Below are 14,916 nucleotides of genomic sequence, written 5' to 3' on the forward strand. Positions count from 1 at the left end.
AAATGAATTTGCTTGATTTGCTCGCACTACTGCGTTAAAAAAAGCAGCATCTGTACTGAAAAAAACTATCATTGCGAAACAGAAATTCTATTAATATGTAAATACTCTATTTCATTTGATTCCTACTTTTATTGTGTAAAGCAACACTACACTTCATTTTTATCAATAAGAATTAAAAATTATATATTTAATACATTAAGTAACTATAAAGTGCTTATCTATTTGCTACTGCGTTAAAAAAAGCAGCATCTGTACTGAAAAAAACTATCATTGCGAAACAGAAATTCTATTAATATCACAGTAAATACTCTATTTCATTTGATTCCTACTTTTATTGTGTAAAGCAACACTACACTTCATTTTTATCAATAAGAATTAAAAATTATATATTTAATACATTAAGTAACTATAAAGTGCTTATCTATTTGTATTATCATTCTGCACTTTTCTTAACTTTCCCACATTTCTATAAAATATCGAAGAGTGCTTAAATGGTCGTCGTCGTTTATTATTATTTAATTCGCTCATATTTAAATGATTCAAAGCAACCAGTCCACAACTTCACAAGACAGTTTGAGAAACCTTCGTATTTCAGATTGTCATTTGCGGATACAGTGGTTTAGGAGCAGTTCGGTAATCAGACCTACACATGTGTGTACAAATTCTGTCAAATTCCGTTCTGACAGTGACAATGACAGCCACAAATTCTTCCACATGTTGTTACCGTTATGTGTGCAAACGTCGACTAATAAAGTGTCGTTAAAAGTCATTCTGACAGTGACATTGACAGCCACAAATTCGTACGCATTTTGTTACCGTAACGAGTGCACACGACGACTACATTTTGTTATTGTATCAATACGGTCGCATTGTTTGCACGACGTTACCACGCGTTATGTCACATTTGACAGTTAGTTACTGATTTGAAGATTTTGCGACTGAAATGGTTGTATGGGTTATATTATGAAAGTATTTTTTTTATATAATTTTTATGTCACTTATCGAGATTTTAGCTTTAATCACTACAAGAAAACCCTTTACTCACCTGAAGACAACGGATCAATAGCGTAATTTAAAGATAGGCTAAGCATTACTAAAAATAATGGAAATAGTTTTTCAATCAAGTCCAAGTTACAAAGGTCATAGATTGACTGTATGTCAGATACAGAGGTAAATTCCTATAAAATTCTTAACAAACAATTAAGTTAATATACACTTCAAATATAGTATCAGTAACAGAGGTAAATTACACACTCTGTCTCACTAATAGAGGGAAATGTGACTATAAAATCGAAGAGGCTGATCTCAGTTATAGAGGTCTGTTTTGTCTCACTAATAGAGGTAAATTCTTGCGAAAGTGTCGGGACCGTAGCTTGGGTCCCAACTAAAGAGGTTTCTCACTTATCCAGGTCCCACTTAACCAGGTTTCACTGTAACTCATTTTCGCCAAAATGTCCTTTACGCCAATTGAACCCAGAGGTATCGATATGACATCCAGTTTTTTTTTTCATTGTTTATACATTGTATAATATATGTATAATACATACATACATACAATCACGCCTGTATCCCATAAAAGGGGTAGGCAGAGCACATGAAACTGCTAAAGTTACAGTGCCACTCTTGGCAAATAAGGGGTTGAAAGAAAACGAAACTCCATCATTGCAGTGACAGGTTGCCAGTCTCTCGCCTACGCCACAATTTACCCCATATCCCACAGTCGCCTTCTACGACACACACGGGAAGAAAGGGGGTAGTGAAATTCTTAACCCGTCACCACACAGGCAACGTATAATATTAGGTACATTTCCCTCGATCGCGCCAATGGATGCAAGCACTAAGCAAAATGTTCACAAAAATTCACAAAGTGGCTGCGTAAATGTCAAGTGTAAATTTGAAAAGCATCTAAAAGTAAAATGTAATTTTATTATATATGTCCCGGTTTATTTTATGGGACATTCAGCGTTCCACGTATGATGACATCGCTGGTGCTGAAGAGATGTGCTTACGCGTGATCGGTTTTTACGGAGTTTCCACACCAGCGGACTCGGATAATACTGTTCCGAGACAAAAAGACTTAAGTCTTCAGAATACTGCTCACAATACGTCCATAAGAATCGGAACAAGGAAGGGTAACATTACTAAATATACCTGAGACTACATTTAGTGACACCTGCCCGGTTTTTGAGGTCTTCTCACATACATATTTATTTACACAGAACTTTATTCATGTTCAGCAGTGTGTGTTATCCTTATCGTCTATTTCGTGTATAGGTAGAAAACTATTTATGGAAGAGTTAAACTGAACTGTATGAGTATTTCCATTTCATTTCCTGAAAACATTTGTTGAAAATAGAAAAGTAAAGGTTATTATGTAAACTTAGATACATAAAGCTGTACACTAGGCTTAGAATAAATTTAGTAGTGAAAAATTTCGCAGGCTTGTTGAAGTCTTGGTGGCTCAGTTGGCAGAGCGCTGGAGTATCGATCCAGAGGCCGTGAGTTCAAGTCTCACCCAAGGCAGACATTTTCCACTTTTAAATTTATTCTAAGCCTAGTGGCATCGATTGCAGACGTTTCTGCTAAGCAGAAGTTAAAGCTGTACAGTTTGAGGTCAGAAGTATCAAAGTTATTCGATAATAATAAGTTAATTCCTATAGGTACATATCTCTTTTTGATTTGCGGTTACTGAATGCGTTCGCATTTAACACATCTAAAACGTTGTTCCGTTACTTTTGATGTTGACTCGCATTTAATATCCAATAATTTATGTCAATCGGTTGCAAGCTTCCCTTGTCAGCTAAGTGACAAAATATGTCATTCTCGCAGACTCGCATAGGTCTATTTAGTCATCAAAAGCGCCATTAATCGTCTGAAATAGACGTTAAGGCCAGTAGTAATTTCTTTCAAATAATAGAATAACACTTTTATTTCGTTGTCAACAGTATCATCAGCCCAACGCGAGCTCGGCAAGGGGCCAGCGAACGCCTCGGCGACCGCCGCGCCGGCCGGCTCGGCGGACAACGCCATCCGGCCCGGCGCTGCCGACCCGCGGCCCACGCCCCGCACGGGCCCGTACTTCGACCAGGTCGCTTCCAAGAACGTCACCGCGCTGCTCGGCAAGACGGCGTACTTGAACTGCCGCGTCAAGAACATAGGGAATAAGACGGTAAGTTTCAGATGTCATTTGAAGGTGTATAGGTCAAATGAAGTGACTCTTACTCATATAATTTCGATCGACCTTCACTTTCTACAAGTTTGTTTAATTATCAATTTTAATTTTTCCATCAATTTTAAGTGTTATTGGGCAGTAGCGTATCGAGCATTGGTATCTTACTAGCATTATATGAATTTTCTATTGTAGAAAGAATAATTAGTAAAAGTATTGTACGTAGTACTTGTGTACTACTACAGATATATTTAATTAAAAGGAAACACTCATGATACCCCACAAAACTAAATATTTCTAAGGGATCCTATTTTTTTCTTCAATATTGGCTAAGGGAATATTGACTAATAATTTTATTTAAGATTAATATTATAACGATGGGAGATATTCAAATTATCTTCCCATTTTTTATCATTAGTTATACCTAAATTACCCAATAAAGGTACCTAGTATTAGTAAATTAGGTTACTTCGCCGAGAAGATTACTTTGGCAAACACGAAAATTGTAGCGACATAATAGACGCTCCGTAAAATTGAATATCTGCTACGTAAAATAACGCGCATATATTTCTATACAGTGTCATTTTTTGGGATTGTTAAGTTTAAATTGGCTTTTTCACACTGTCGGTCAGTTATTTGGCCTTCTTATTTCTCTTCTCACTGACAGGTCGATGATGTACGGCGAAATCGTCATTGGTCTCTTTATCTTGCTTAGACTGTACATCTAAGTATAACTTGGCATTAATAGGTTCTTCTCCTCTTGGTAAGTATACAATTTTTAATAGTAGTAGCTTATATCGCTCACCGTCTCCGCCGCGTGTCGGCTGCAATTTCCGACCGTTGACGACATAACAACCGCAATTTAATTGTCATCTTTCACTATCTACACAATTACAAAAATAACTTCCAACCCAGTTTTAACCTGAAATAACAAGTTTTAACGAAGGGTAAAATAAAGTTGAAGTCGTACCGGCTGGACTGCCCACGCCCTATACCTTCATAATGGGTAACAACTAAAGCGCTACACGCGTCTAACGAGACCCATTCACTCGTATTTTGCCAGCCCTATTTACATAGCGGTCACAGCTTCTGGCTTAAAATGAAACGCAACAATGGGACAATGCAACTTTAAGGCCATTGTGGACTTTATAAATAAAAACCTCATTAGGCAGCCACATCTTCCACATAAATAACAACCCACTAACGAGATCTCACTCAGATGCTTTTAAAAGGAGATTTACTATGCCCGTTTAAATTCTACGCGCCTGTCGTAATGATCGCTATTTTATTTCGTGGCACCCGATGATATTCAGCTTGATGTCTTTTTTCCTACGCCATTTGGGATGGCCACGGTAAATTGCAGCCTTGTTCCGGCTGTTTATAAAGGAAAGCAATCGAGTGAGAGAAATGCTAGATTGAAGTACCTAGTACTTTTATTTAAAATGCCGAACGAAAGAAAAACCAAATCAACATTGTTTATATTTAATCAAGTTCATGAAGTTGTGCGGTATATTTTATGAAACAAACTTTACTAGCCTAAAGCGCCCTTTGAGCTTATTTCTGAGGCATTCCGTTACAAAGTAGAATACTTAATGAAGTACGTCTACAACTTCAATCATTAGGTTAACACTCAATGTTTTTGTAATCTCGAAAACTGTTTAAGTATAATGTTATAAGTATTTTATTTCATTTCTTAGTTTTTTCCTTGTGCAAGTACCTACTCGTTTTCTTTAGGAATACCCATTCACCCTAAAAAATATACGGCCTATTTTTACTCAGACACCTATAGGTATGAAAATTTACGCCTTCGTTTATTAAATATTATAGGACACTCCCACACAGATTAACCGAGTCCCACGGTAAGCTCAAGAAGGCTTGTGTTGCAGGTACTCAGGCAACGATATATATATAGCTTCAATGTACGCCATTATTGTTGTCATTGACGTTGTCTGTCACACTTTAGACTTAACAGAATTCGCAATACATTACCTCTTAGAAAAAACTTTCAAGGGTGATAAAAATCAAAATACAAGTTATTTTTAAAAGTCGCCGAACAAATGTTGATCAGTATAAGGAGAATAGCCTAGAGTTCAATTCTTCGCCTTTGTTACAGGCCCCACTCTGTATAACATACAAATACTTACTCGTATATATGCCACCGTAAAATTGTAAAAACCGTTAGTTTATAATTTCACTAGCGAGATTATGAACTAACGAAATATTGTGAACCGTAACGTACAGTTCACAATTTGACGGATCATTTTTACGTTAGATTATAATCTAACGAAGCGAAACCGTCAAATTGTAAACTGTCATGGCGTCGGAACGAAGCTAGCGCTCTGATTGGTCGGTTTTATAGTAGATCATTTTGTGGCCATAGAGTGACTGACACAAATAGACACTGCAATCACAGATGTCAATCAAAAACCCCATTAAACTTTTATCATAAAAATTCGATATATTGTTTATGGAAATGGTCGAACTCGCCAAATAAACAAAATTATCAGTTACTTTGCTTGTTATGTGGTGGCTTAACTGGTATATTTCTTGTGATTTAATATTCAGTTTTCGAAAAAAGAAACCATTAGTTTAGGAATTTGAAGGGGGGAGAGTGACATAGGCTACTTTTTGTCTCTTTCCAACCCCCACTTCCCTAAAATGGGTGGTGGAAGTTTGTATGGAGCCTTCCGCAATTTTCGAAATGAACGCGAGCGAAGCCGCGAGCAAAAGCTAGTCTGAAATATTTTTGAAACAATTTTCTCTCCAGTCTGTTCTCATTTAAAAACGCTTTCATTTAAATGGCAAAGCGCTTCAAGGCATCTTTAATAAAATTTAGTGAACAATGAAAAGACGAAGCAGTGTTTGTTTTAATTAAGTGTAACCAGAAATAATACAAAAGTCCCCAATAACATGAGAGAGATCTAGAAAATGAGTGAGGTGGATATATTATATCTTGCAGTTAGTTTTTTCGGCATAGTGTCTAGTAATCAGACATCGTATGTAGATACAATTAAATGCAGCATTGTAGAAAGATAGGGATCTATACCGAGCTCTTTTAGGCAGATGATAATAGTTATTTGTTATACTACGTCGATGGCAAAGTTGCATCGGCCCGCCTGATGTAAAGCGGTCACCGTGAAAATTCTATGGACGCCTGAACCACGAGTGTCAAGCGCGTTGTTAGAAATAGACATTGAACTTTTGCTGAGTTTGTTAGATAAGTACACAGTAAAAACATTTGTACCCAATGTTCTAAAAATTTTGCCGACCTCACTGACGGAACAAGTTAGTTCCGAAGTCCTCCCGTCATCACAACGCAAAAAATGCGTTTATCTCTGGCAGTAGTTCCACAGGCAGGTAAATCATCTTTATTAGTAGGGTCAGTGCTGTTTGGCTCGGTCTTTAAAGCAGTTAATTTGACTTTAGATTCGAGCGAGACGATATCCGCTTTACCCACTAGTGGACCACAAAAGCGAATATCATTTACCCTACCTCCGTACATTGATAGAACAAATAAATCCGAAAATGAGGGGAAAATCATCTTATTGCGTATTGGAGCGACCGAGCCAGACTGCATTTCTGCGGCCCTTGGCGTCGCAGCAATGCCGTTTGGCTACGGGGACTAGTCAGACTTTAGGTCAAGGAAATGACCCTAATAGCTTATCTATGTTAATCACCGGGGGCGGTTTCAAAGCTTTGAAATCAATTAATAAGTTCTATAATAGTAACTATAATAGTTGTTAACAACTATTATGTAATTCAATAATTGATTTAAGCCTAGATTTAACCTAGGTTCTGTGTAACTTGTAAGGAATAATGCTTACATTATTGTAACTAAGTCTCAAGGTTTCAAGAAATAACGCCCTGGACTTATAACCTTGTACTAATAAGAACAAGAGGATATAATTTCCAACTGCGTATTATCATAGACTATAAATTGAAATAAATATCATACATGAAAGAAAAAATGACAAGGCCCACTGGTGGCGAGCCGGGAATCGAACCCGGGTCTTCAGCTTATGCGACTTACGTCTTTACCATTAGACCACTCGCCCGCAAATCAAAAATATTCAATAAAATAATTTGATTTATTCCCTAGCTGTATCACACACAATAGTTTTGTTTTGCAACATTTAACGAAGCTTTCGGTACTAAGTATTTTAGACTTAAAGTATATAATCGGTTTTTTGATAACACTTTTTTAAACTTGTTCTTCTATCTACCTACCTAATTATAACTTTCCAACTCTCCAGTAACTTAATTACGTAATTATTATTCTCCACAATCATATTATTACATAAGTTTTTTATACGAAGTTGGTGGAATTCGTTCAATACAACCCGCCTCTGTAGCACGAGAAGTCACCCGTCCCGTAGTAACCTATAGACGTATGTATCGCCTGTATTGTAAGATTTGTAAGTGAAACCAAACCACCCCTCTAAATAATTCATTTTTCAATCGAAAATCAACACTACTTGTTTTCCTCTTTAACTAACGTACAAAAATACCTACTTTGATCAGACCTTAAAAAACTTAGGAGACTATTTTACCTATTGTAAAATACTTCCTTGTTAAATGTCACAAAAAAATGATCTTCCAATAAAGATTAAGTAAAAGCCAGCTCTAGTATGACAAAGTACCTAATGCTATAAAATTAAGCGCTTCATATATAAGCACATTTTTAATTAAAAACTGGGTAGATACTAATTTAATATCATCACAAATTTATACGAACATTTGTCGACTCGAAGTTAAAGTGCTAAGTTGAGATCCAGTTTCCAAATTCAATCTAAGAAAGTTTTCTTCGAAATGAGACGAAATAAAGCAATAAATTGTAAATCAATTTATCTTTAACATTTGTTTTAATAATTAATTTGATTTATCATGAAAAGTAATTAAGGGTTGGCACCTTTCTATTATCAAATTGCTGTTGATTGACAACACCTTGAATTACACGAGGCCAATTTGGTAGATGGATGTTGTTTGTTGTTGAAAACAAAAGTAATAGATTAGGGTGCCTCGTCATTTTTCACGTGAAGACAGGCAACTATTAAGTTTTGGTATTTATAGCTGTATGGCAGTTCTGAGGTTTATGTAGTTCCACGATTATAATGGATTGTAAAAAAGACAGCGTACCTTCTATTTACGTACTTTCTTTGCACATTTAATATCTAATTTAAATAATAATATTTAGATACTACGGTTTTAACACATTCGACATGTCACGCGAGTGTAAAAAAGATATTATTATACCACCGTAGTTTAATATTATCTACACGTTATTATATCTCATAACAGTTAAAAAACAATAATGAATATCTGAGTTTGCAGTTTTGTACCTAGATCTATCTATATACACCATGTTTTTTTTGTTTTACTTTAAATTCGACACGTCGTTATCAGGAACCATCCTAAAGGATCACTATCACTTTTAGTTTACAAAAAAAAATCATCGTTTTCATACATAATAAATGAATAAATTTATTAGTGTGACAGACCCTTAAAATTATATTCAAGTTAGTGTCAAGTGATTGACGGCACATGTCAAAACAAATAACATTAGGAATTGGTAAAGGCAGGCTGTCACACATAATTTAAATAAGTAACTAGAACCGAGGAGTGAAAGCCATATAAAAAAAAAAGTAACTAGAAAATTGTAGCCAACACAGACTTAGTTTTATACACAAAGGCAAAATATATAAATAACTTCACAGTGGTCAACCACATCGGGCTAGACGATGTTTAGTTGTTGTAAAAGTCACTTATCATTAATTTAAACTAAAAATTCTGTATTTTAGCCTAAAACCCGAGAGAATTTCTCTAATTTCGCCAACGAAATTTAACCCTTTTGGCGATAAGGGGCCTTGAAGGGGGGTGGGGAGGCATCTGTGATGCGGGTAACGATTCAAATTCTAAAAGGAAATTTCCAATCTACGAAACATGAAATTAAGGCCTCGCTTTTGGAATGAGAGAACGGAACACACATTGCTGTATTTCGTTTTCTTTCGACCCCTAATTGCTAAGAATGGCACTGAAACTTGAACAGTTTCATTTGCTCAGCTTACCCCTTTTGGGAAAGTTTATCATTATGTCATGTTTGTACCTATATTGTGCCAATATAATGTGACTATAGTAGCTTCCTAAGCGCCTAAGTGGCTAGAGTTGAAAACCACGATGTACTTATGATGTGTTTAGGAAACTCAACGGTAGAGGGCGTGAAAAACAATTACGGTGCAAGTTGTTCGCTAGATGTCACTGTTACCCCCGCAAACTGGCTAACGACTTGTTGTCGTAAAATGTATTTTTTGATGTCCAAATTTTTCGCTAGATGTCGCTGTACCACCTGCAAACTAACGAACGATATTCTATGGTTAATTTATATCGTCACTACTTTTAAAAAAACTTGTATCTTCGTCTGTCAATGAAAATAAAATTGTAAGTATGTAAGATTTACTGCGTTTTAACTTTGAGGAACAGCGTGAGATACGAGATTTTTTAAAAGTAGTGGCGATATGTAATTAAATTGTAAATTCTATTGTCATCTTTTTTGGAAAATAAGTCCATGTAGAAATTTATAGTTATTTAGTGACTGGTTGATGAATAATTACATCAAACCTATTAAAAAATCCCGCCATAAATATGTGGCGTTCCGCGTTTAAAGGGTTCACATGCTTTATGTGCTATTAGGAACCTTTAGGCATGGAAAGTCACATGAAAAGCTGTCGTAACTTAATAATAGATGGCGCTGCATTCGAAAATCTTGACTGATAACTCTATACCATACTATTCAATATACTCTATGTTCCAAACTAAGGAGTGAAAAGGGGCGTGGCGGTTTATATTGGGTAAAAATTAAAACTTTCTAAACCAATTAATAAATAAATAAATACCTAAATAAATATTGGGGACACCTTACACAGATCAAGTTAGCCCCAAACTAAGCAAAGCAATATAAATTGTAGTGTAAAAATACTTTTACACTTTTTTTATAATGTAATGGGATATAATGTGTACCTGACCTATAACAATTCAATTTTAATTTGGTTCAATAATAGTATATTATATAACGGTAACGTTATGAAGGCTATAAAAGTTGAGTACCGCGGTTAGGCCACGAAGGCTTGCCGAGTGGCCTAAGTAAGGTACGAGACTTTTATAGCCTTCATAATGTTACGATTGTATACTATACTTTTTCTACGACAGCCACATACATACCTATTTGAGAATAATAAAATGGGTTAGTTACTTCATATAATGAATGGGAATATTTGTGTGGATCGTCGTAGCATTGAGTATTCTGTCCACAATGTTGATGGCGAGAACTTGTTGCACAATTCTTCAAAATATGCCAACAACGCCGTTTCAGAAAAAGTTGAAACATTTTTGCAATTTTCATGTCAAAACAATCATAACATTTTTGGTACGCTTTATCTGACTTTTCATGTAACAAATTGTCAGTCACTTTGAGCGCCCATAGCCTTGATTTCTTCGGAAGTGCATTTTTCACCAGAATCACTCATAATTACTTATGTTTTTGCACAATAACGTCGAATTAAAACAAACTACACACCACCGAAATAGTTCAAATAGTTTCGTGATAAGTTTACAAATGTCAAACATACCATAGACAAGAGAAATAGAAAATAAGCCGGTTTTCAATTACGAAAAATGTGGTTGCGTTCAAGAATATTTAAATGTCGAATGTAAAATTATTGGATAAACTTATGATTTTTACCTTTGTTTTGCAATATCTAATATGTAAAACGCATTTAAGTTTATTTTTTCATCTTGATTTAAATTATGAACCTAAATATTATATTATTTATTAAAAGTTACTTATTACTGTAAATGAAAACATACCTGATAAATGGAAGTTGTGCTTTTAAAAAAAAATTAACAGAACTCCTATATTCATATGATTACTGCTAGCAGTAATCCTATGAACCTATAGACAAATAGACTTTCTCATCGTTACTCAAATGTACTTAATTTGGATACCGCTGACAATAATCTAATTGACAGATTTAAGTGCTGGAGTAGAAAAAATATCTTATGTCATCCATCAGTATAACTTTTGCGTAATAAGTAGTATCGGCCTTGATGTGTAGGTACATTATGTAAAGTCTGTGTCTTTAGGTATTTAAATATAATTATATGTTAACAAAACCTACCCTTCAAAGGCTACTTAAGCCTCTTGAGGGTAAATAAAAACATTACACGACTAAATAAGAAGGATATCAGGTCCCTTGGTGACAGATCTACTTGGTTTTGTATTTAGTTGGTTAACCGAAAAATGTTGTGTTACCTACTCGAAAATATATAAATTATTTGTTTCCAGTTTTTAAGTACCTGTAAGTACATAGTATAGAGTGGAATAGATTAGAATATTCAATGTTCGATACGATTTTACTTTCATAAATATTGAATGAAACATTTTTACTATGAACTTAAGGATAAATACCTATGTAGTTAACAAAACGAACACTCGCATTACCTACAATCATATTGTATCATCATTTTATCATAATGTTGTCCTGCTTTTGTTTCAGCTGAATATGCAAGTGTCCTGGGTGCGTCACAGAGACATCCACCTGCTGACCGTAGGGCGCTACACATACACGAGCGACCAGCGATTTAGGGCCATACACCTTCCGCACTCCGAGGACTGGACCTTGCAGGTAATTTTTTTTTCCTTGACATAAAGGGTCAGGTCAAGATAAGTTGACCACGATTTTGAAAACCCTACCTGTGCAAGGGTTGAATAATCACTATAAAGCCTGTATGCGTATGTATGAATAGCCGTAATAGCCGTATCGAAAGTTATATGAAACCTTTTTTTTCTAATTTTAATGTAGGTAAGTACCTACCTAAGTAATAATCTTTATACAGTACATCGAGTTCCAACCATCAGCTAAATAATTAACTCATATAGTTGGTAGGTATACAGTTCTGCAGCTTGCAGTAAATTTATTTTCACGAATATAAAATAAACATATTTTTAAATACATTTCAATTTAAGAGGGGGTCGTACGAAATCCTCGAAAAGTGCATTCGGCGTTTAACAAATGCTGCTCACATTTCTAAATTAAATGAAATAAAATAAATGGAGTTATTATCTTAAAGAGTGTGTCTACAACTTTTGACTATTCAGAATCTCTAATTATTAAAGGTATAATAAATAAACCCACGCAAAGTTGACCTAAAATGAGAAAAACGTATGTCGCCGTTTAGTAAACTTTGTTAAAAAAATTCAATACTTTAGTTATAACATTAAGTGATTCTAAAAGCCAGATAAATGGACTAGAAGTTTTGAGGTTTTTTATATTTTTCCTCTCAAAGGCAACAAAGAAATTTTACCTTAAATTTAAACTATCGTAAAATTTCCATACATTCGCCATTGCTGTCAGAATTCTCCTTTCGATTAGATGCCGTGAGCGGCTCATCGGAGGCAGACGTGTCGCCGGTCGCTCCGCGTTGACAATTAAATTTGACAAATATTTTGACAGAAAATGGTGTACGTACACGAAAAACCATACCAGTGTAAAACTGTGCTCAAAATAAATAGGGTAAATCAAATATGTCAGGTGGAGATCCAATCTCATTTAAAATTTAAAGGTGCATGGCTTGTGCATAAAAAATAAATAAAAATATATCACATTATTAAAGAAAATAACGAACACAACCGAATGAGTATAAATGATTTCATTCTAGTTCGGTTAAATTGAAAAAAGTTTCATGTTTTGTTTTACTCATTGGAATACATTTTCATTACGCTGGTATTAACAGTACGTCATTTTAAAAATATATATGACAGTACCTACGTCAAATTTTGTCAACCAAACTTCACAGGTTGTATGTAAACAATTACAATTTAATTTATTCATACATATTCAGATACGTATTAATCGATTCTTACTTAGAATAGAAAAAAGGGGAATGCGAGCGGGTATAGGTATAGTGCTTCTGATTCAAATTTAATTGTGTATATAAAAAAATTACTCAATTTCATTAAAGATTTACTTTGTGCATACCGCAAACACGTAACCGTAAGTTGAAAACAATAATAATTATAAATCACCTAAATACATCGTTGTTTACAAAGCGCTTGTTTTGAATGGCAATTCTCCACTCAACTAGACCAAATATTCATGGAACACCAGCTGGTGACCAGCATAAATGACTATGAATAGCCGTGCAAAAATATCTGATTTTCTATAGGGGGCCATAAGTATTTGACGACATGTTCCCGGCAAAAATTTGTGATGCTCTGTGACCGGCAAAAACATCGTCTCTCTTTCTAGCGTCTCGCGAGCGTATAGCGTCGGGCCAACTGTATGGAAAAAGACGCCGCGTCAGCGCGGCTTAGCCATACAGTTGGCCCGACGCTACGATCGCAAGACGGTAGATGTGGGAACTCCTTATCCGCATACATATCTGATCGGGTCGCTTAAAAATATTTGATTCTTTATAAAAACCGAAATTACACTCTCACCCGCATAAATATCTATCCATTGTTAAAGCAAATATATATCTTACGGGCTAGAAATCATTAATATGTAATTAAAGTGCAATAATAAACCCTACCTGGTTGCCTTACAGCCGTAAATTGTATGAGGTGATTTGACAGTTCACGAAATCGGTATAGACTTGTGTCATTGGATATGTCTGTCTCATCTGTTCTTAAATTATGACAAGTAAACTTATTGCAAATCTAGTATCAGAAGCCTTTATAGGTACAAGCTTTTATTCAACTTGCCTTGTTAGTAGGTATGTTAGTTTGAGTCAAAACGTAGAAGCTAAATTTGACCCACTTTCCGGTTTCCAATTGAGCTGAAATTTTGCACACATATGTAAATCAAGTGACAATGCAATATTATGGTATCATGGAGCTAATCTGATGATGGAGCAGAAAGGTGATCATAGGAACTCTGTTATGAAACGTCGTATCCCCATTGAGTCAGGGGTTTTTAGAAATGTCTCGGAGCAATAAATATTTTTTTTTGCAAAAAAAAACTTATTATAAATTGGGAGGTGTAATTTTTTATTATCTCTTACATAGCATTAAGAAGAAAAATCGACTAAGAGCGCGTCAGTGTAGGGTTCCGTAGTTTCCGACATTTTACATAATGACAATTTAATAAATACCGTAATTTGGGGTGAAAAGGGTTCCGGGGGTATATAATGTTATTATATTTCTTGACATATTCCTTCTCTTTTCCGCAATCAAAGTAGGAAAATAATATATTATGTTTTTTTTATTATTATTATTATTGGTATTTAGGACAACAGCCGTAAATATTCAACTTACATAGGTATTTTTACATAGTCTTAGGCCAATAACAGTTATCTGTTGAGTGAAAAGTATTATACACTATATGTTACTGAAAAAAAATGTGTTACATATTTAAAATTACAGTGAAAATGTGCAAGCCACACATTTTTATTTACAGTTTCATGTCTGTCAAAGTTGACGTTCAAATTTATTGGATTTTTACTCATTTTAACCGTTCATTATCCTTTTGAATGTGTATACACTTCTAAAGTTTATGTATAACAGAAAATCATAAGACATATTTTCATTTTTATAATGGTTTTCATGAAGAAAGCGATGCAACTGTGTTGGGGAATTTTTACGGGATGAATAAATATCCGCGGCCTGAGGGTGAATGGGATCAGGAATGGGGGGAATCGGGTCGCAAAGGGGGTGAATAGGTTTACAAAGGGGCTGATTAGGGTCGGAAGAGGGG

At 35.0% G+C, this 14,916-nt stretch overlaps 1 protein-coding gene across 3 annotated transcripts in view; it reads left to right on the forward strand.

The window, feature by feature from the left end:
• The window catches only part of LOC125228563, a 146,512-nt gene that overhangs the window by 101,362 nt on the left and 30,234 nt on the right, over positions 1–14,916 (forward strand). For all 3 annotated transcript variants that reach the window (XM_048133174.1, XM_048133175.1, XM_048133176.1), the window contains exons 3-4: positions 2,946–3,169; positions 11,719–11,847. In XM_048133174.1, the coding sequence (XP_047989131.1) occupies positions 2,946–3,169; positions 11,719–11,847 (353 nt within the window). The remainder of the gene's footprint in view (positions 1–2,945; positions 3,170–11,718; positions 11,848–14,916) is intronic.

The sequence above is a fragment of the Leguminivora glycinivorella genome, chromosome 8 (genome assembly GCF_023078275.1).
Source record: "Leguminivora glycinivorella isolate SPB_JAAS2020 chromosome 8, LegGlyc_1.1, whole genome shotgun sequence".
NCBI lineage: Eukaryota > Metazoa > Arthropoda > Insecta > Lepidoptera > Tortricidae > Leguminivora > Leguminivora glycinivorella.